Source organism: Lygodium microphyllum, chromosome 9, assembly GCF_053477565.2.
Source record: "Lygodium microphyllum isolate KBCC chromosome 9, Lygodium_microphyllum_v1.1.10, whole genome shotgun sequence".
Lineage (NCBI taxonomy): Eukaryota > Viridiplantae > Streptophyta > Polypodiopsida > Schizaeales > Lygodiaceae > Lygodium > Lygodium microphyllum.
In genome coordinates this window covers 35,260,722-35,284,730 of record NC_141143.1, presented here as the reverse complement: position 1 = coordinate 35,284,730, position 24,009 = coordinate 35,260,722, and the positions used below count along the sequence as shown (strand labels likewise).

The window sequence follows — 24,009 nt, the reverse complement described above, 5'->3', positions numbered from 1 at the left end:
TGTACTCTCATGAAGATTTTGCAATGAGTTTGTGATTAGTTTAGGATCACATTTGTAGCAGTTTGTGATTAGTTCTCAGATTAGCAAAGCGATCAGTTTATGATCAAATTATGCTCAGTTTTCAATGGTTTACATTTGGTTCCATGGACAATAGCATATGTTATGATGCCATTGATGTTTTAGCCATAGTTTATGCTTAGTTATGCTATGCTATGGTTTGGTTTTTCCAGATGAGTTGAGCTCATGAGAAATAGATAGGTCATCAGATAATTTGGTAATATTTTTAAGATTATTTGTGTCTTATGTTATGCTATGATTAGCTGGTAATTTTCAGCATGTGTTGGGCATATGGAATGGTTGAGTAAGAATACGCAATGTTGTGTTAACTATGATTTTTTGCGGAAATTTCAATCCACTATTTTGCTTTTGATGTAACTGGCACTGCAATCGAGGACGATTGCAAGGATTTTAAGGGAGAGGGCTATCATGAGGATATGTATTTTTGAAATCTCACTTAACATGCGGATTAATTTTTAATCACATGGTTAAGTAAACGTTGCACATGTGAGGTCTAACTGGGGTTAGAGTAAATTTACGAGCTTGGGACTCCAGGAAATCACGAGATGTCAAAGGAAAAAGTTGCTATAGGTTTTGCTGCACAGGTACTTGGTGGTATCTAGTGCTAGTTGTCGGCCTAGGTCTTTTATTTGGCCATAAGTGTCAGTTGATGATATCAGAGAAGTGACGTTTAATGGTACCTAATGCCAATGGATGGTCAAAGATGGTGCAAAGATACTCCGGAATGAAAGTTGCCCAGTCAATTTAATTATTGGCTGGTCATATCATTTTTCAAGGCACCGAAATAATTATTAGATTAATTTTCAGTATTCAAAGACTGAAAATTAATATTTAATTATTTCGGTGCCTTGAAAAATGATACGACCAGCCAATAATTAAATTGACTTTCAGTATTCAAAGACTGAAAATTAATATTTAATTATTGATAATGTTGGAGAAACCATTTGGGAAGGTTGTGACTTATTAAAAATGCCCATGTAAAACTGAAAAACATCTTTAGAGATTGGAGAGAGGCGTTTTAGTATATTTAGCCTACAAGAGAGAGGGAGGAGGATCTCCTAGTCTGATTTGCAGCCATTGGAGAACCTTCTAAGACAACTAGGGGTAGGAGAAGACCAATCAAAAGCAAGTGACAGCATCTACAGGCTGTTGAGATAGGTAGTAAATGACTGACTTTCTTCAATTCTTTGCATCTATAAGTTGTTGAGATAGGGCAATTGCACTAAATGACAAATTTTCTTTAGTTCTTCGTGAAGAAAGTCTGAATTTTTTCTCTCCCCAATATTCTCTCTCATGTCCCAGCCTTTCTACAGCCTTGCTCTAAAGATTATAGCATTGAGATTATTAGAGGCCGAGAAATTTCAGATTTCTTTGCTGTAAACCCTAATCTGCAGCAGAAATTAGGGCTTAGTAGCAGCCTCGGGAAGCGTATTAGAAATTGGAAGCTCCAAGACTTGGATTCAACAGGACTGAAGCTGTTTTTAGTCAAATTCAAGTGGAGGAACTAGCAAATCAATTAATTTGGGGCATTTTCTATCTCCATCAAAGCGGGTGAAGGCCAATTTACTGCACAAATCAAGGGGCAAATCAGATTGAAGACTTGTTGGTCATTTTGGATAGCAACGGGAGTTGGAATAATGAAAGGGATTGAGAGAATTCCATTGTATATCACCTTCTTCTTCAATTAAGTTAAATAAATACTAAAAGGGGCGTCAGTTTTGGGGCCAATAGGGTGTCCACTGTCCAAGATTGTATGTTAATTTGCATTTCTCAGTTTTATTATAAATGTTATTGTTGTAATTAAGTTGTAATTAGGGAATTACCACCCATCCAGGGAAGGAAGGTTGGTTTCAACATGCCTATTTATAGAAAGTTTGGGGCACCAAAATTAGGGTTTTACATGTGGGACACAGAAACTCTCTAGGATCATATCTCTTTTTAAAATAAGAACATTTCTTCATTAATTAGGCGTGTATTGGGACTGTTTAAGTCAGAATAATGAAGTTTTAGCTCAACACTTTTTCTCAAGCCCAAAAGTGAGCCATGAGAAATAAGTCATCGTGTTTAGTTTCTTTTATCCCAAGGCATTCCATTCCAAAGCAGCCAGGGCATCGGGCAAAGGGTGCTGTCCAGTGACCTACCAAGACTACAAAGGCGATGGTTACCTTAGCAAGGAGTTGACAATCCTGCTAATACAATCACCATAACACAATTGTAATTATAAGGATATTCCTATCAGAGACATTGTAACCTATGTAGGTATCTGGAGTTATGTTTAAATAGAGCATTGTTCAGGATGTACCACATTATAGCTTTGAGCTGTGTACAAAATTCATAACCTTATTGGTTGTGTCCATAAAGCTCCAAATTCCTGAATCTCCTGGCTAAGGGAAGCTGCTTTACATGAGCCAAAACAATGTCAGTACAAGTCAAGCAAAAAAAGAGAGGCTTAGCTTGACCTGACCATTGGTCTAGTTCCACAATGATGCCTTGTTAGGCAAAACACTCCCCTACATTAGAAGCTATTTTGCGGCACGAATTGTGTGATGAGCCACTTGATGGGATACCGCCATCACTGCCCCTCCCTCTTGTCACACTACCACCCTTCACATCCTAGCCCGCTGCCTTGCCCCCTGCACACTGCCTTCAGCCTCCCTACCGCGCACTGCTGCTGGCGCCTCCAGTTCTGGCCGCTGATGGGTTGCGTCTCGCGTCTTAATGGTGGATTGGTTCGGTATCCTCCCACAAGTGCTCATTGCGCTGAACCCTTGCTCATCTCTACTCCCTCTTGTGCTGCCTCTCAGCCATCATTAAAAAGGTTAAGAAGCTATTCTGGGTTCGAGTGATGATTATGTCCAAAAGAAGGAAAAGAAAGAGGCTAAGAAGCTATTCTGGGTTGGAGTGATGCTTACATAATCAAACACATGCTTTGGTGTAGGAAAACACTGCTACTTACAATCCCATATGTCGTAGAATTGTTGGAGATTGATGCAGCTTGCCGATGAATTATTGGAGACTGATGCAACTTGCCTTTTTGAGCTTATTCAAACAACAAACACCCTGCCACAACTGGTTGCCTGTAAATACCAAGACTGCAGGTCTGCTGCGGTAACCATTGAAGCAGTAAACACCCTGGCATAATTGTAATCATAAGGATATTCTAATCAGAGACATTGTTTAGGATGTTCCCCAATCAGAGACATTGTAACCTAGGTAAGTATCTGAAGTTATGTTTAAGTAGAGCATGGTTTAGGATATTCCAATCAGAGACACTGCAACCTATGTAGGTATCTGAAGTTATATTTAAGCAGAGCATTGTTTAGGATGTACTCCTCTATAGCTTTGAGCTGTGTACAGAATTCATAACATTATTGGTTGTGTGCACAAAGCCTCAAATGCTTGAATTTCACGGGCCAAGCGTAGTTGCTTCACATGAACCAAAACAAGGTAAGTGCAATTCAAGCAAAAAAGATGGCCTGGCTTGACCGCTGGATCAGTGCCATAATGATGCCTTGTTAGTCAAACCGCTCCCACACATTAGAAGCTATCATGCAATGGGAATCATGACGAGCTGCCTGATGTGATTCCATAACCAATGCCCTTGCCGCCTGTCACGCCGCCACCCCCCAGCCATCCTAGCCCACTGCCTTGCCCCTTGTGCACCACCTTCAGCCTCCCCACCCTGCACTGCTGTGGGTGCCTCCAGTTCTGGCCACTGGTTGGGTTGCCTCCCCCTCCTCAACAGTGCATGGGTTTTGTATCCTCCCACATGCACTCACTGTGCTGAAGCCTCCCTCATCTCTACTCCCTCTGTGTTGCCTTTCAAGCATCATCCCCTCCCACCACACCACCACCTCCCCCCACACAACCAACAATGCGCCCCCCCACCTTTGAAAACCCATGCCCAGCTCCATAGGTGTTCATTGTGCTGAAGCATCCCTCATTTGTAATCCCTCCCATGTTGCCTTTCAAGCACCTTCAATTGGCAAAGAGGGAGGGAGAATCAATCCCCCCCCCACTTGAAAAACCTGTGCCCAGCCCCACAGGTGTTCATTGTGCTAAAGCCTCCCTCATTTGTACTCCATCCCATGTTGCCTTTCAAGCACCTTTAATTGGCAAAGAGGGAGGGAGAATCAATCACATTGATAGTTGGGACATGCCCATACTCAATTGTGGGAGATGGCTGTTAATCATGACTAAGTATTGTAGGCGTGCCCGAAACTCGACCTTGGGAGATGGATCCTATGCTAGTCAAGAATGTGAAGGCACAATCACCTAGGTAGTGATCCACTTGACATGAAAAGAAACAAACTAGTGGTGTAGTAAGTGATATCAAATGATAAAAACACCTTAGCTCTGAAAGAAAAGAAAGATGGCTGCCATGAGAAGTGGAATGGTACTTGAGGGTCAACGTTGAAAGAGAAGACATGATCTCCATCTCCAAGGTACAGAGTGCATGAAGGGGATGCCCAGCACAATAGCACTAGGAAGCACAGGGGTATTGACTTGTGTATAGATGGGAGGTGCACGATGTGTGGGTGGTATTCTCAAAAATGGAGCACTAGGGTCCAAAGTGGTACTCACCTAAGAATGGGTAGGGAAACCTAAGAAAGGCCTAACAACTACAAAATGAGCCAAGCTAGCCTGAGGGAAAGAAGAGGAGCCTAGAGATGGACCAGAAGATAGGATTTAACCCTTAATTTCTAAAGAAATCAGAAAGAGAGGCTAAATGCAAGCTTGATGAGGGAGGCATGGGCAGGATTTGAGAATGAATAGTACTGAAACTATGCTATATGAAGCAGAATGTAAACTTTGAGAAGTTACAGGCATATTTGTTTGCTGTCTTTTGCATCTAGAGCCTCCTCTATATGCTAGTCTGGGTCTTTGACGTAACTTACAGCTGTTTCCTACAAAACAAACGGAGGTACAGATTGGGGTTTTGACTCATACAATTCAAAAGGATTGTATGAACCTGTCACTAGGCATGGCTAAAATGAAGGCATTGGATTGCCACTTGTTTCAAAAGTAGTTTGTCCTCCCCCATCTTAGAAGTGGCTGTCTTCACCAGCTGGTTGCCATAACTGATAGGCATCTACCTTGGCATGCCTTCTGGTAAGTGGGTGGTAGCTTGTGCTGAAGTGGATGGAAGAATATGTTGAGTAGACGTGGGCCACCTTTATTGCATGTATTCAAGATACTCCATCCACTTGAAATCTAGATAGGTTTTAGAAAGTAGAGAAGAAGAGTTTAGTGTTGTCTCCATGTTGAGGAATAGTGCTGCCTTAGAGCGTCTAGGGGAGGAGAGGTAGTGTGGATGGGAAGCTCCCAAGATGATGGTGATTGAGATACGAGACATCATAGGGTAGTATGTGTTGCTTGTGCAAACCTAGCACTCACAATAGCTTAGGATGCTCTTTAGAAGAGCACCAGGTTTGATACCATGTGAGTGACACAACAAACTCAGGCAGGAACACAAATCAAGAAGAGGATGACTGAATACGGCTAATTCAATGAACAATCCGATTCTGGAAGTGATACAACAGATGCTCAAGGAGTGGAGGGCTGTCCAACAGCCATCATCTCTCATGGAAGTGGGCTGAGAGAGGGTGTTGTCCTCCATAACGGACCCTGAGTGCAGCAAACCACCAAGCTCAATGAATCCAAAACAGTTCGATGTATTCCAGCTGATCTTGAAGATGTTGAGGAGCACAGGTGATGGCAGCATCAGCGGAAACAAAGCTGTCTGAGGGCAGTTGATGGAGTAGCAGGGCAGAACGGCAGCAACAGATTCTTCAATGGAAAAATTGTAGCCACCCATATGATGGACAACAGCTATGGATGCAGGGCGGCAGTTCTGAACCAAATGCAGGGGTGGAGAGGCAGGGCAGCAGCTCCTGGCGATGGAGAAGGAGGAGATGCAGGGGCTGGGACCTCTAGGAGCTATGCAAGCAGCAGCAGACTGGAAATCAGGAGTATGTCCTTGAGGGGTTGATTTCCAACTGATGGAGAAATCGCCTGGCTGTAGAAATGATGATGGCAGCAACAGTTGTCTTGGGCTTTGGTGGTAGAAGATGGAGCAGCTATGATGACCCTGGCTAAGACTGATGTTAAGTGCAATAGGAGAAAGGAGAAGATGGCGGTGACCAGATCTGGTGTGAAGTGGGATGACAAGGGATGAAAGTAGCGATGACCATTGATCCTATGATTACACGTATTCCTTGGCAAAGGTCTATAAATAGTCATTTTTTATTACTAAAAGCAGTACAAAGTAATCAAATTGTCTATTGAGGTGAAGTTTTAGCTGGATGCCAGAAATTTTGTCCTTAACTATGTTTAAAGGTCTTCAAACGCTGGAGGGAAGGAATGGGCAAGTGGCAAGAAGTGTGACTTTTTTGGTCTATTGTTTTCTTGCTCAATGGAGACATTTGAATAGGTACTGAACTTACTAGGAGGTACATGTTGTGGTGTAGTACATGTATTTATAGGCAAAGATTAAGAGACAAATGAGTATTGTAGGTTCCATTTAATGATCTCCAATTTGAATGTCATATGACTATGTCAACACAAGCTCTTCAAAAGTCTCAACTTTGAGCCTTCAGTGAACATATTTCTTTGTATGTATGTTGAAGTGCATTTCTTTTTTTTACTACAACACAATCATGTGTGTGTAGGTTTCTTATGTTGATAGCACACGGCGATTTACCATTCACTCTTTCCCCTTCGCAAGAAACAGTTGGCCATTTTTGAAGGCAAGCCGTACGAGGATGGATGCACACTTTTTGGCTGTGACCTCTGAAGAGGCTTTGAAGTGGGTGAATGCTTTTGCTTCTGTGGGATGCTTTGTCAATTGTTCACAACATCCTTTTTCGGCATCCAAAAGGCAGGGTTCAGTAGTTGATGCTGGAAATTCACCTCCAGGCATGTTTGAAATTTGCCCAAGTGGGCGTGTCATGCTTGTAATTTTGAATCCTTGCTCCGGGCGTGGTCGTGCCCGGAAAGTGTATAATTCTAAGGTGGAACCTATACTAAAGGTATGTGAATTTTTTCTATCTTAACTGCTTTAAATGAAACATTTTGTGATTTCTATGAGTTCTCCTATATTTATGAAATGAGCAATATATGCATGGCTTCATGCTTACTGTTTTTCTTTCCATTATCTCCAATGAAGTCTGCAGCTGACCCATTTGAATTGAATTGTATCCACATATTTTCATGTAACCTTGTTTCGATTGTAGAAAATAAGGCTTTAACATGTCCTATTGTAAAGTCCTTCAAGTAATAGTTAAGTTGACATGACGTGTGATACTACTGTTTAGTAGGTTGCAAACAAACCTGACATTTTGTTTAAGGTCTCTTGATATTTTATTCATCTTTCCTTATGAATTAGTATAATTGGCATCCCAACCAGATCCAGAGAGGCTTTTGATAACAAAGCGACAGGCATGTGATGTTGCATTGAATGTTACTGCCATCTGGCAGTGTGATTGCCTGCAGGTTAGACCATTGCTCTGTAGGCCAGCCGAGAGAAGAACAGATTGAAAGAAACCCTCACTGGCTAAACTCTCAATTCATAACGGTGGAGGCAAACTCAATTGGAGAGGAGAATGTCATTTTCCTACACTGAGATGAGGAGTAGGACAATCATGAAAACATATACATGATGAGACATAGTTGTAACACTGACCATAGAGACATTTTGGGAACATAATAGAGATGAAACCCCAAAGGAAGCTGAAAGGGTGCAGGTTAATGTACACTAAATCAGGGGCAAAAGAAGAGCTCCCTCTTAAATGCTGATTTCATGGGAGTCAAACTCCTCTTTATTGGAGCTGAGTAATGCTGGTTCAAGGCAAAGCCTTTGATGAAGACATTAACCACATTCTCCCAGTAGGGATTGATATGCTTCGTGCTCATATGCAAGTCCAGGCTCTGTGCCAATGCTATGGCACTCTGATTGTGTGATTGACCGTTGCTGAGAATGGGTCAAATCCTCCAATAGCAGTCACCAAAAGAGGATATCCTATGTAGAATCATAATAGGCTTGATACTCAGCTTTGTAGAAGACGTTGCAACTAGAGGATCTTTCTGGATAGATCATTGGATCATGTTGGAACCAAACAAGAAATGAAAATGTCCATGAGATCCTTGTATCCAAGCCTCCTGCCCATTAGAACTAGTCAATTAGAATAGCAGAGAATAGTCTGCAATTTATTACTTGCTTTGTGCATTTTCATGCAATGATGGATAACAGCAGGGGTACCTTTCATACTGCTCAGTGGGATGCTGAAGGGGGGAAGGTACGCACTACGAGTATGTGGTGCATTTCTCTCATTTTTGTGGGTATTGTATATACAACATGGCTGAACGGCATTGCTGAGCACAAAAGTTGTGCTGGTCGGATGCAATAACGGTAGTGTATTATATACTGAATCATCCCCTACAGGGACATAGAAGACTGTCAGACCTTATGATGTATAGGATGGCCGAAAGCCAAATGTCTCCTGCATGTGCATATTTCTTTGAATGTCTTGCTTGCATAGAGTTGTTCACCACAGCAATATGAATTGCAGGACAGGGTTGTTAACTATGTTTCCTGGGTATGGTTCTGAATGCAATAGTTATTGGGTGTCTATTAGCCTATCACAAGCAAGGTGATTTTATGAAGACATGTTGGCACCAATTGTAATCACAGCCTTTCATGGGCAAAGTGATTGTAAGCAAAGATCGAGGCTTGATAAAAAATGCAGAATTAATGTTGCTGGAATGTAGAGAAGAGTCAACTGCCGGCTTTGAGGACGAGTTTTGTGAGAGAGGACGGCAGGATCGAAGCTTAGCAAGGAAAACAATAGACAGTAGAGAGTGACGCATGACACCCAATGCAATAGACTGAAAGAGTGTAAACTGAAAGTACAAGGTACAACCCACGGTAAGTGCCCGTAAGTATGTGTCATAAGCACATACGAAATAATACCATAAGTCTGGGGGAAAAAACCTCTCCTACCGAGAGTAAAAAGTGCCCCAGTGTCCTACTGATCACCGACACTCCTATGTGAGCGTAGGCGTAAGTGAGGCGTGAGTGAAATACCCAACAAATCCCCTTGGAGTGAAGAGTGATCGAGAGTCATCCGTCACCAAAGGAGATCAAATTTAAAGCATGGTGAAATGCTTCAAATTTTTCACGAGGAAGAGCTTTGGTGAAGATGTTTGCCACAGTACTGGTGGTAGGACAATAGACAAGGCTGATATCACGTGCATGTAGCCTCTCTCTGACAGAGTGATAATGTATCTCAATGTGTTTCGTGCCACTGCAATGGCACTTCAACTGTCAGTGAACAAAGGAGTAGGCTTCGTAACAAATACATCGAGATCGGCTAGCAAGCGTCTAATCCATACGCATTCAACTGTGGTAGTGAAAGTTGCCTTGCATTTAGCTTCATATGACGATGTGGCAACAATAGACTGTTTGTTGCTAAGCCAAGATATGCAAGACGAGCCAAGAAAACAATTGCCACTAGTGGAGTGATGTGAATCATAATCACCAGCCCAATTAGAATCACTATAAGCATGTAATTGTAGTGGTCCCCCCTTGGCATAAAGCAATCCAAGAGATCTAGTACTTTGCAAGTAACGTAAGACACGCTTAACAACTTGCCAATGTAACATGCGTGGCTGATGCATATATCTGCTCAGGGCTGAAACTGCAACCTGTATGTCTAGCCTAGTGTTGCATAAGTAAATAAGACATCCAACTGCTAGAGCATATGTGTGTATATCAAACAAATCACTGCCATCATGTAATGACAGTTTAAGTCCAGGTTCCATTGGTGTACAAATTGTCTTGCAATCTTGTAAGCCAAACTTCTCAAGAAGTTTACCAATGTATCTTCACTGTGATAACCCAATACCTCTAGCATCATGTATAAACTGAATACCTAAGTAATATTGCAAAGGCCCCAAGTCTGACATGTCAAAAGTTTGCTGCAAATTTTGCTTAAATGCTGAAATTTGATCAGCATGTGTCCCTGTAAGCTTGAGATCATAAACATAAAGACAAATGATTAGCATGGATCCCCCCTCTTTACATACGTAAAGGGTAGACTCAGATGAGCTGTTTATGAACCCTTGGCTAAGCAAAAAAGCATCTATCTTTGCATACCAAGCTCTAGGAGCTTGTTTCAAACCATACAAGCTTTTTTAAGCTTGCAGACCAAGTGTTCCAAGCCCTCAACTGCAAAACCAATGGGCTGTTGTACATATACTTCCTTATGAAGTTTCCCATGTAAAAATGCATTTTTAATATCCAACTGATGCACAGTCCATCCATAATGAGCAGCCAAAGCAACCATAGACCTGATGGTCGTCATATGGAAATTAGGAGTAAATGTCTCCTCATAGTCAATGCATTTTTTCTGTGCATAGCCTTTAGCTACAAGCCTTGTCTTGTATTTGTCAATGGATCCATCTACATTCCGTTTCAGCTTGTAGACCCATTTTGTTCCTATGGCTTTCTTCCCAAATGGCAAAGACACCAAATCCCATGTTTGATTCTTAGTGATAGAATCCAATTCAGCTTTCATTGCTGCCATCCAATGCACACTCTGTTGTGCATCCTCAAAACATTCAGGCTCTTCTTCATCAAGGGTGCTTGCTGCCCTAACAAACTCCATGGTATGTGCAGTATCACACATACGAGCTTGCCTTCTAATACGACCAGCCATGGATGCATCTAGATGACTATCTTTCATAGTCTGTAAATACCATCTAGGCATTTGTCTTGCCTCCTGATTGTGCATAAGCTCTTGCTGAATTTCAGTTTCAGCACTTTGCTGAATATTCAGATCAGCCAATGGCTGATTTTCTGCATTTTCCAAAGGAGTAGCTGGCTGAACATTGAGTTCACTTGCTGAAACTCCAATTGAATCACCAAATGTAATGGGCAGCAGCTCTTCAAATACATCACGGGCAGCCTGATATGTGTCTAAACTAACCAGGGACAATTCTGATTTTTCATCAAATAGTACATCCCTACTGACAAACACCTTTCTCGAAATAGGATCATAGAGCATGTAGCCTTTCCTCTCACTGCTATATCCCATAAAAATGCACTTAACAGCCTTGTTATCCAACGTTTTCCCGAGTACCTTTGGAATATGTGCATACGCAAGGCATCCAAAGGTACGAAAGTGTCCAACAGAAGGTTTCCGATTGTTTTAAGCCTCAAAGGGTGTAATTTTCTTCAAAGCTTTGGTGGGGAATCTGTGTAAAACATGGCAAGCACACATGACGGCTTCCATCCAGAAACAGTGAGGTAAGCTCTTTGCCTTTAGCATACATCTGTCCATCTCCATGAGTGACCGATTCTTTCTCTCTGCAATCCCATTCTACTGTGGAGTATAAGCAGTAGTATGTTGATGAAGAATGCCTTTCTTCTTCAAAAGGAATTCGTCATAGAGGGCATGTATTCCCCCCCTCGCACAAGTGCTCAGGAGGTCTCTCTAGTAGAGGTAATCCATCTAGCATCTACGTACGCTATAAGAGCATCAAACTGCCAAAGTTCACATGCCCCATCCTAGCATGCCATAACTTTGCCTGTATCATAGGACGAGTAAGAGTGGATGTCAAATACGTTGATTAATCAACTAAAAGAGCATCCAACTCGTATAATCCATGACATAAAGTGTCTGTCAAGACCAAAGTCATGTGTTCTTTGTCTCTCACCATGCATCTGTCATCATCAAATGTGACCTCCAATCCACAACGTGCCAAAGAAGAGATAGAGAGCAAATTCTTCTTTATGCCTGGCATAAATAAAGCATCTTGTAGGTGGAGAAGCCATCAATGGCTGTGAGCACAATCTTACCAATACCTCTAACAGGGTATGATGCATTGTTGGCACACTGTACGGACTTCCCAACTGGAGCTGCATGAAGAGATGTAAATAAATCTCTGCGAGATGTAATATGCCTAGAAGCACCACTGGCAAAAAACCAAGTACCTGTATCCTCAGTAGAGCTGGATGCTCGATCTGCCCAAGAGGTGTCATAATTGCATGTGTAAAAACAATAGTCCGTGTTTGCAGCAAAGGACGTGGACTCAGTAGCAGTGGAAGGAGCGTCAGAAACAGACATTCCTGACTCCTTTTTCTTATCTTTGGCAATGTGCTTTTATGCACTCAGTGATGTAGTGACTTGGCTTCTTGCAATAATGGGATTTGCCCTTTTTGGCTTGTGTGTCCCCTTGTTTTTTGTTTGCCTGTGATGTGCCAGAAGTCCCAGAGCTCTGCGGAGCATTCTTCATTTGGCTGCCTTTGCCCTTTTGTCTAGCCATAAAAGCCTGCTCAAAGGCTATAGCATCCACACCACTATTCCTCCGTGTTTGTTCCTCCTCTAGAAGCAAACTAACTAACTGAAGAAAAGTGATTGGCTGTGCGGCAATCCTCATGGTGAGGTTTAAGGCCGTATGAAAAGCCAAGTACGAAGGAGGTAATGAGTTCAAAGTGGTAGATATCATTTGTGCATCCGAATAGTACTTATCAACATTCATGAGTTGCTCTCGCAAGTCTTGAATTTTGTTCAAGTGATCCTGAATAGAATCACCTTCATCCATTTTCAATGTCTCTAGCTCTTCCTTTAAGAAAGAGATGCGAGTTTCATTCTTGCTTGCAAACATCTACTTCAAAGTTAGCCAAGCTTCTCGTGAAGAAGTTGCTGAACAAATGTGGGGGATGATTGATCGTTGAACTGCCAATGCAATCAACGACAAAGCCTGTGCATCCCGTGTATCCCATGCTTTTTGAGCTACTGTTCTTTGGGGAAGTGGCTAAAGTGGAGTAGGCTGAGGTGCCCATGGTGCACGTCCTCGTGGAGGAGGAGTAATTGGAACCACAACTCCAGGTCAAGCTTCTTCTCCACTGACATAATCCCAAAGATTTTTGGCCATAAGTACATTCTTCATCATGAAGGACCAAAGTGAATAGTTATTTCCATCCAATCTATCCTCCTTGGATACATAGGTGAAAACATCTTCTCCCTGATTTGACACGATTTTCAATTACCAAAAAATGCAAAAGAGCAATGTCGAAGGAGGACTACACTGGAAATCTGAAAATTTCCAGAAATTGCAGGAAATAACTTTTTGCAATTAGTGTACAGAGGTGCACTCTATCAAAACTGTCTGTTATGCACGTAGTCCAACGTGCAATCAGTGTTTAGCAATAGTGTACTAGCAAAATTTTCAAATTTTCCTTGCCTGGGGTTTGTCAAAACAGTCTGTTAGTGACTGTAACTGCAGTCGTATGCCAATGTTCCCAGAAAACATAAAAGCCTCAAATTTTTTGATAAATGTGCCCAAAAATTTGCATCAACCGTGTCCCTGAAACGTATCTTGAATTCTGTGCCTGTGGCGTGGGAACCCCCTCTTCCAGAAATTAATTCTGGTATTAAAAAAAAAAAGTTAACATAAAGAAAAAAAACCTCTGAAATGTCAAGTTGACAAGCTGGTAGCCACGGGCACAGGTACAAGCGCAAGTGCAGGTAGGGACAGGTGGCGCAGGTACAGGCGAGCTGGCGGGAGGGTGCAGGACAGACAGGCAGCAGAGGGCAGGGTCTGGCGGTGCAGGGACTGGAAGGTGGCGGTTCTTAGGCACAGGCGGCATGCGCTTGAGATCCAAGTGGGCGGATGGCTTAGGCGATGTCAGAGGTGGGCGGCGTGGTCGTTGATCAGGGGCGGCGCTGTAGTAGATGAAGCAAGAACAGGCGCAGGCGGCGCTGGAGGGGCTGAAGGCGGCGTACCCTAGGCGTGGCGGCTCACGCACAGGCTGCAGGGCGGTTGCAGGGCTTTGCAGCTAACAGGTATCACAGCTGTCAGAGCTGTCATTGCAGCTGGCAGAGCTGCACAAAGCATTGACGGGTGGTGTTGTGCAGGGCACAGGGGCAAGGTGTCTCATGTTGGAGTGACAGCTTCTGATGCGCCTGTCGACTACTATTGCTAACGTGCAGTTGACAGGTATCAGGCCTGAGCACAGTGAGAAGTCTGAGCTAAACACAGAGAGTAGACTGATGGGGAACTCTCGGAGGTTGAGCAGAGCAGCGCTGAGCCTCAGCTCTGATACCAAATGTGAGAGAGGATGGCAGGATCAAAGCTCAGCACAGAAAACAGTAGACAGAAGAGAGTGAAGCACGACACCCAATGCAATAGACTGAAAGAGTGTAAACTGAAAGTACAAGGTACAAGCCTTAAACCTTAGGGTTGTAGGGGGTGTTCACACCCGAACACGGTAAGTGCCTGTGTGTCATAAGCACATACGAAATAATACCATAAGTTTGGGGGAAAAAACCTCTCCTACCGAGAGTAAAAAGTGCCCCAGTGTCCTACTGATCACCGACACTCCTATGTGAGCGTAGGCATAAGTGAGGCATGAGTGAAATATCCAACAAGTTTGATCCTTTGATGCATCAGTGCATGAGGTTATCGAGCATGTTAAGGATGAGTTTGATCCTTTGATGCATCATTGCATGAGGTTATTCAGCATGTTCCTCATTTTCTTGCTGAAAATCAGCAGCCAGAACTGGGTGATTGTTGTGACCTACACGGCTTACAAATAAATGTGACTAACATGACTTACCATAAGCTGCAGAAAATGTAGCTTGCCAGTTTTAGTGCAGGGTCATGACCTTGCAGTTAGGTGGGGGAATTCACGGCTCAAAGTTTTGGGAGCAAAGTGCAGAAATTGTGGGAGTAATTACAGTGACATGCTAATTTTTAGAGAATTTTTCAGCATTGAATGATGCTATGCAGTTAGCTAGGATTCATCTTACATCCTGCCAAGCCATGGTATTAGTCTGAGGAGGTTGTCCCATTTTAAGCCAACAAGTGCTGGTCCCACTAGATCATAGAGTGCAATGAGTGTGAAGATTCTTTCTGAAGCATGTACATACATTTTGAGTGATTGGTGGAGTCTTAGTTTGGCTAGTGCCATTTTCAGCATGTCATAAATACTAACTTCTATGACCATACCATGTGTAAGCATCAGATATTTCACCACCAACAACAAATCCTACTTAGGGTGATGTGAACATTTCTTGGGATTCATATGATACAATATGTGATTCCATCCATCAGTCCCACCCAATTCTTTTGTGAAATTCTTGTACTCTGACCAATGCTTTGAAGTTTAAGAATTTAAAGTGGCTAAGCTTATGTAGAGATATTAAATTCGTTGCTACATCTCCCATTGTGCATTGTCAAATTTCTCTATCTGCACTTGAGCTTCCTGATGTAGACACTAGAGAGGAGGCTTCTACTCTAGAATAGATTGTCACTTTAAGTGAGGGCCTTCTAATAGACTTCTCCTTTGTTGTATATTTTTTGTAATGGAAGTCCCTTACGTGTTGTTTTTGTACTCTCCCTTGGGATACTTAGTTCCGAGGGTATTTATTAGTAGAATCATATTTTCTATGAAAAAAGAGTGTTGCTAATTGTATTACCTTTTTTTTTTTGTCCAAGAAAAGAGAATTGTATTAATAACACCTCAGAGAAAAACCTTCCTGAGTATTACTAACTATACATGGGCTTAACGATATAGCTGAGCTAAAAGTGTGCATCACATCAATATAGGGCCTCTTAGGGTGGTCATTGAACAATAAGGAAAAGAACCCAAGGCGGGGGAGTGAAGCACAATCAGGCATTACCATCTCGCATGAAAAAATGCTATGGTAAACCCAAAAATAAAAAATTGCCAAAGCTCATGTGGATGCCAAGTCTTTCTAGAGCTGCTTTCAACGCTCGTGAAGGGAGTGAATGATGCAGGACCCAAGGTAGCGTATGCTAAAGGGCTCTCCCCATTGGAGACCAATTGGCAGCAAGCCCTCCATATGTGCCACCATATCAGGCTCACAATGAGATCCAAGACCTTTGGTCATCACACCAAGTACTCTAATACCTGAGGATGGCCAAGAGCTCCAAGCCTACCACTGCACGAGCCAACCTCCATGATGAAGGTTGTCTTGTATGTTTGCCTCAAAGTACAACTGCTGTCCTCTACTAAACGATTGCCAACAAAAAGCTGTCCTCTACTAAATGATTGCCAACAAAAAGGCCCCCAAGAAATGCACGCCTTGAGGCTAGGTTCTCTACTATAGAAAATCGATGTCCCTCTCCACACCACATACCTCATGTGACCGCACATGATGCTTTGGACTTTCCATCTGTTGTCCTAAGTAGTCCTAGTAGACCTTGTCCTGTTGCATCAATGGTAGTGAGCTACCCATTTTAAGACCCTCATGAACTACTGACTACCAAGAAAAGGAGATTCTCTACAACCGCTAGCTCTCCTAAAGGCATTTCCAGAAGGTTTGTGTGAAAGGCTTTGTGATACTTTGCTTTGCCCAATGTTTGCTGCAGGTGGGGGCCTAGTCCACCTCATCTTACATTGGAATATGTTTGCTAACGTGTGCCATGTAAGAGAAGAACCTCACGAGATCTTGAGAAATTGAAGACATTGGCCAACTCCACTTTGTAGGGTCCCAGTCTGACTCATCTGGGGTACCTTCACTCGTGAATGTCTGTCCAAGCATTATATGGTCTAGCTTCCATGACTTCCCTAGTAGCCCAATAGCATAGATCCTCATCCTTGGGAGTTGGATAAGGCTAGATCTCCTTTGTTGAGTATTAGTCTACCAACCTCTTGAAGTACAAGGAAAATGTCTGGGTCGTCAAAGAGCATACGTTCCACTTGTATTGGGACACCCAATGGTGAGAATTAGGTTGCAAGGGATTTTGGCAGTGTGTGGAGAGGGAAGGAAGTTGGGATTATAGCATCAATTTGCAAACTTTGATTCTCCACTCCCCTCATGCTCCCTGTTGTCTGCATTAGAATCACCACGTCTAGCATTTGATATATATTCTTGCAAACTGAGATGGAATGAGACTCCTATGATGCTTATTGAATATGCTTGTGCTCTCCAAGGTATAATGAAATTCCTTCTCAAATAGGGCCTTGAGTCCCAGCAAGGTGTGGTCAACATCCTTCTCAAATATGCTATTCAGGCAGCAATTACACCTTTTTGGGGATGATCCCGATGTTATCCTTTGATATTGTATGGCAGTAATACAACAACTCCATTTGAAACAATTTGCTTTCTTTGCTTTAATGGTCACTTAGGGTACGATCACATGTTTAGAGCCCATTACTTTTTGTATGTCCACTGATTCTAGCTGTACATTATACCCCATTCACATTACAGATCAAATAATGTCGACAATAGATGCAGAAAAACAAGTATCTATGTCATTCTGGAGCAGTGAACAGCAATGATTTTTCAAACTTTGAATTTTCAAACATAGAGGTTGAGAGTCAAACTTTTTATACCCATGGCTTTTGGTTTCTAATACTATAATGTTTCATGCTATAAAAGACATTATGATAATTACATGCAAGACTGTTGCTGGATGATGGAGAGATGCCCAACCTGTGGATATGAGGATGTATAGGGGTCCAGGGATTCACTCCTATCTCATCTTTGGTTAGCTCTTGAGCGGGGTCACCACACCAGATTTTTCACAATCAAAGTGGATCGAGGGGCATGGTCACAGATGGGGGCTGATAGCTAGCATCATTGCTTGATATTTGGACCACTAGACATAGTCATGCCATAACTTTATTGGATATATATACAGACTCTCTCTAGGATTTGGATTGTCCACACTCTCCAAGGGAGGCAGGAGAGGCTAAAGGACAACTCAAGAACTATGAAGAGGGGAGATGGTTTTCTAAGGATTTGGGGTTTTGGCACTTCTTTCATTGTCAGCAACACATGGTTTGGCATTATATACCTCCTGATTGGTTATTCATTTAGACCTTGTAATATACTTGCTTTTGTTGTATGTAGGTAATTTCTTGGAAGTCCCTTATATTTCTATTTTTGTACTTTGCCTTAATAGAGGCATTCTTTTCTCTTACAAAAGTGTGGCCATATTCATGGACCTGCGTAGCGTCACACCTGTATACTTGAATTTGCTTTCCTTGTGATACATAATTATTATTTGTGTTTGTTTTGTTCCTTATAAATAAGAAGCTACTGCAGGACTGTTTTGTTAACTTTTTCTTTTCACTTTTGATTTACAGCTGGCAGGCTTTAAATTGAATGTAGTAGAAACCACTGGTCCTCATCATGCTTACAAGCTAGCAGCAAATGTTGATCTATCAACATGTGAGGATGGTAAGAAAGGGCAGGCATATTGTTTTTAGGGCTCCTTTTATTGTTTTGGCAGAAACTTTTTCAATGAGTTTAGCTTGTGTCAATGCAAACTTCATTAGCCATACTGAGAAACATCTCACAGCAAACAAAAGTCGATGGCGTAAATTTGCTCGCAACTATTTGCTAAGTGTAGCATAATCCAATTAATTTGTGAAGTTAAGAACATGATAGGCATGCTTTTGTTAGTGTAGTACATATCATGTGCTTTAGGCATTGTGTTTAGGCTTCAGTTACATGTTGGATAGAGGCAAATGGGCGGCCCATTCTAGGGTTTCTCTAATTGCCTCGTGTCTCGGCCGGAAGCTTTTAGGGTCTCTTCCCTTGTTTAGTGTCTCGCCCCGAGGCTTCTATATATTCGCTACCCCACTCTTAGTTATCATATTGCTTCATCTTGCATGCTTGGAGAGAGGTAGACTGGAAGTTTTGCTATTGGTATCAGACAACCAGTTTTGCTGGTGTGCTGGTTGTGTGTGCTGTTAGCGACAGTTTCAGGTCTGAGACTTCTGCATTTTCTGCTGCTGGAGCTTTTTAAATCTGTATTTCAGCTTCCTACTCCTTCCTACCTTGCAGATGGCCTCTTTTCCTCTTGGGCAAACTGTCTTTGGTGGTGCGCAGCCTGTTTTCTCAGTCTCCAGAGTTGTTTTGCCTGCGTTTTTACCTGCAGATTGGTCATTTGGGGCTGGAACTGCTTCCCCTAGGTCTGATTTGCTGCTGCCTGCCGTGCTGAAGATTGACGCATCCTGCATTCGTGGGCTGACATCATCCAATGGCTGGTAAAACCCGTGTTTTTGCTGATTTACACATTGCACTTTTGCATTTTTGCATTTGCAGTTTTAGAGAGGATCTTGTGTCTTGGTGCTTGTGGTCCTTCACTGCATTCTCTTTGCCACTGCTCCACTTTCTATCTTCTACCATGTGCTTCTGTATATGAGCTATTGAACTGCTGAATTCTTGTTTGATTTGGTTGATTTTGACCAAAAAGTGCCCCAAGTATCTCTCTCAAACTCCACCTATCTTCATTCACTCTCACGGCATCTCTGTGTTCTTCTAGTGACGATAAGCTTGAAGGCATTGACTACTTTACTTGGAGTGCTATTCTAGAGGCTTGGTTTGTGCAGTTACAAGGGAGGATGCCATCTTAAGCCGGTGCTCTAGATGTTCAAGCTTTTGCAGCCACAGAGAGGCATGACAAGAGGTGAAGCGTCTCTTCTGTGGCAAGAAGGGGTATCTCTAAAAGGATGGTGAGAAGCTAGCGGCTTTTTAAAAGGAGGAGAAGAAGGGCAAGAGTGACTCAGGCTCTTCATCATCCTTGAATTCAGACTCCAATTTTGGTCTCACAGCTATGACTATGGTGACTGAGAAATCCATTTTTAAGCCCTAGTGATGCCATCATGCCTCACAACTTCCCACACTAGAAAGGGAATGTGAGAGGGTGGCGGAGGGGATAGCTAGCCTTACTGATTTTTTGAAGGGGTGGACCTTATGGGAAGCTTGTGACATGCATCAAATTAGCTGGTAGCTCAAAATCTTAGATTTGGTGTGATCCAAGTCCATGATGGGAGGCTTGGATAGCGAGGAGTATCTGCTCCTAGTCTATTTTCACACGGGGGATACTTCAGCGGTGTGGATGGAGGGGAACCCATGGTCATGATGTGCTTCTGCAGGGCATTAGTGGCAGGCATCAAGATTCAGCCATTTTCCCTTTCTGTGATCAGGAATCTAGTATGATCAACGTTGATATGTCTTTCCAAGGCACCTTGGTGGTGGCTGATCACCTACTGCTTGGGTATTCATGGTCTTAGCTGATTATCATTGTTTGTTTATTATAATGTAACAACTTCGGGCAGATTGTTGCTGTGGTATAGGACATGGCGGTAGTCAGTTCTGTTAGCCTTCAATTGGGCATTGGACAGAGGCAGTTGGCTGGCCCATTTTAGGGGTGACATGTCTCGTCCTAGCTTTTAGGGTTTCTCCACTTGTCTCGTGTGTCACCTTGAGGCTTCCATGTATGCTCCACTCTACTCTCAGTTATTGTATCACATCATCTTGCATCTATGGACAGAGGGAGATTGGAAGCACTCATGCTTGTCATCATTTTGGCAGTGCCCTACTGGTGTTGAATGCACATATCATGCCTTATCTTATGGATTCCATTGCCCATTCATTTTGAATTTTTTCTGCTCATGTGTTCTTTCTTTTTCCAGTGCATATGCTTTGTCTTTGACACTTTGGATCATCTGCGCATTCTCACAGTTTTTTCTAGACCAATAAACATTATGCTGTTTTTGCATTAGAATGGACTCAAAAAATTGTCCTAGCGAGCTCAATATCAAATTTGCTTGAAGTTGATAAATCTATGCGAGAGCTTTTTAATAGTGTGAGGTGATCTTGTTGCTGCCCATTTTAGCCTTCAACTTCCTGCATATTCTCAAAATTTCCCTCTCCTCGTCCATTTCAGCTGGCTTCCATGGAGGTGTTGCCCTCCCCACCCCACCTGCACCTCTAGGCTGCCCCTGTAAAGAAAATACCCTAACACAGAAGCATAAACAGAAACCATACGACAAAGCATAGACTGATAAAAGAACACAGTTAGGGTTAAGAGACAATGAACACAGTGAATAAATGAAATGATATGACTACTAATAATACGATGTTTATGCAGCAAACACACTATGCAATGAATGAATACTGTATCTCGAACTCCTGTATCTCAAGGATCAGGGCAGGGGTAATGAGCTGAAGAGTGTGTCGTACTCTGAACGGATCCCGAATCGCAGCAAGGCAGCCTCTGGATGTCAAACACAAGTAAACGCAGCAGTGAGAAGCTGGATCTGATGCAGACAAGAGTGAGGAGAGAGAAAAACTAAAAACGTAGGCAACAGGTGAGGGAAAGACTAAAAATGCAGGCAGGATAGTCTGCAGAGAGAAAGACTAAAAAAGGATAGCTTGCAGGAGAGAGAAAGACTAAAAACGCAAGCAGGAGAGCCTGTAGGAGAGAGAAAAACTGCAACGATTGTAGCAGGAGAGAGAAAAATTGTCAGGGCGGCAGTTGGAGCCTGCAAATGCAGCAGTTTGTTGACGTTGCAGGTTGTACGACAGTAGTGCAGATGATCAATAGTTAGTCGCCAGGAAGAAACAACAGCAATCAGCGTGTGGAGGGCTAGAAACAGGCGCTAGATTGTAGGAAACAGTGATGGACAGCAAGGGCTGAGATGTCCTCTGTGATCTAGGTGTGGGCAGTAAGCTGGTAATACCTGAAACCTGCAAAAACGAGATTCAGAGTAGAGTGGAGGGTTGACTGCCAATTTATAGAAAATTAGGGTTCTAGATCCTCTCCCACTTAACTCTCTCGATCCGCTCCTTGTTTTAGGGTTTTGGCTAAAATAAGCCTAAAATAAGCATGTTTTGGGGTTGTTTAAGTGGCTAAGAGCAATTCTTAGCACAACACCCCCTCTTAGGCCCAAGATAGGGCGAGAAAAGTAGGCTAGCCTAAATTTTGATTAACCTTAAGGCGTCCCACCCCAAACCAGCCAGGGCATCATACAAGGGTGCACGTTGGCTGCCCAGTGGCCTACCAAGACTACATAGGCGATGGTTATCTTACCAACAAGGGAGCCCAAGTGATCACCCCAAAGAGGCTAGGGCATCGGACCAAGGGTGCTCGACGGTTGCCCAAGGGCCTACCAAGTCCTACAACGGCGGATAGACTCAATGAACCTTTTTTTTGAAATGTTTTGAAAATACATAAGTAATATAGGGGCAGCGGCCAATTAAGTGACAGGTAGGAAAAGATAAAGAGAGTTTTAAACCCAAGTCAAGCACAAAACTAGCAGACCAATCCCTCGCATTGACCAGGATAAGTACCTAAGGATGAGAACAAGTGTGTATATGTGCCAATCATGTGGTGAATATGTGGAAAGGCAAAAAAATGGATGTTGGGCTTAGCAAGACAAGCAAAACAAGCAAGCAAGAAAGGGTAGGGAAACTGTCGTTAGGAGAATTGCCATGTGTTATGCTACGAATATGGTGGATCCTAGAGTTGACCACTCCAAAAGACCGAAAAGGGATAAATGCACATAGATGCATGTTGACATGAACAGAATGCCAATGCATGGGGTAATGCAAAGGGAGATGCAAGATGTCATGCTCATGCAATATGCTATGCAACGGTACCACTGGGACAGTGCCCTCACAGAGGAATTGTTCACTTGTCTAAGTGCCCTTTTACAATTAGGTGATCCTGACAGTGCAGATGAAGTTACAAATGCCCATAATACGATACAAAAGAATAAGTGAATGTAATGTCTAAAAACTGTAAGCATCATCACGGTCACAATCAAGAGTAGAAACCACCCCCTCTCAAACTGGAAGGGAAAGCAAGAGGGAAGCACCCTCTCCCTGTCAAGCTGAAGAAGTAGGGGAGGGTGTACCCAAGCTGATCCTGGGTAGTAGGTACTGAAGAACCGGCTGGTTGACTTCTTTGGTCAAGATATCTGCAAAATTATTTGATGAAGGCACAAACTCTAGGCGAATAATGCCTAGCTCAACCTGCTCTCTGGAAAAGTGAAAGTGGACTCCCACATGCCATGTCTATGATGTGATGATCCGATTGCCCGCAAGGGCAATGGCACTCTGGTTGTCGCAGTAGACAACTGTGGGAGAGTCACATGGAAAATGAAGCGCCGCCAGTAAACTCCTCAGATAGATGGCCTCGGTGGTGCCATCAAAGAGAGCCCGATAGTCAGCCTTGGCCGTGGAATCCGCCACCGTCTCTTGCTTACGGCTGGACCAAGAAATGGGAGCCGTGCCCAAGGTAAAGAGGTAGCTGCCATGGAAACGCCAGGTGTCAGGATCTCTTGCCCAATCAGAATGAGTTTACCCCTACAAACATAAACCAGAACCATATGTCAAGCCACAAGAAAAAGTACACCGCAAATAACGCAACACACGAAGACATGCAATCCAATGTGACATCCTAGGTGCTGTGAAATATTGACTGAGTATACTAACTGAGTAAGCTAAATCTGGCCTAGTGTGAATTAACCAAAGAAGTTTTTCTACAACAAAATGATAGGTGTGTGCATCGAAGGGCTGTCCTAGGGTATCCTTGGACAAGTGGACAGTAGGATCAAGAGGCGTAGCCACTGGCCGTGTCTGATCTGAAGTGTACTGTTCCACAAGTTGAAGTGCGTACTTCTGTTGTGACATAAAAATACATCCTCCAGAACGAACGACCTCCATCTCCAAAAAATAGAACAACAAACCAAGGTCTGTCATTTCAAATGTAGCTTTAAGCTTAGCCTTATTTTCCGCTATGGTAGTAGAATCTGAACCTGTGATGAGTAAGTCATCAACGTATAGCAGGATATAGCTAACCCCCTCTGGTGTGGATCAAACATATAAGTTCGGGTCATAAGGGGTAGAATGGAATCCATGAGTCTGACCTTTAAACTACCCCTTGCCATCACCTTGCCTTCCCTGCTGGGGGTTGCCTGATTGAGGGGCGGGAGTCTGAGACTTAGGTTTTGGTGTTGTGCCTCGTGCCTTTGATCGACACTCGTTGTCAAAATGGCCAGCCTTTTGAGAATGTTGACAATACCTATTCCTTTAGGTACATTCTGCCACCCTGGTTTCAGTTGTGACTGGGAGTTTCCTTGAGAATCCCTAGATTGAT

At 43.0% G+C, this 24,009-nt stretch overlaps 1 protein-coding gene across 4 annotated transcripts in view; it reads left to right on the top strand.

Moving 5' to 3' along the window:
• LOC148030941 (sphingoid long-chain bases kinase 1-like) overlaps nt 1–24,009 on the top strand; it is a 250,691-nt gene that overhangs the window by 50,111 nt on the left and 176,571 nt on the right. For all 4 annotated transcript variants that reach the window (XM_087684500.1, XM_087684501.1, XM_087684503.1 and 1 more), the window contains 2 exons: nt 6,750–7,109; nt 18,203–18,296. In XM_087684500.1, the coding sequence (XP_087540626.1) occupies nt 6,750–7,109; nt 18,203–18,296 (454 nt within the window). The remainder of the gene's footprint in view (nt 1–6,749; nt 7,110–18,202; nt 18,297–24,009) is intronic.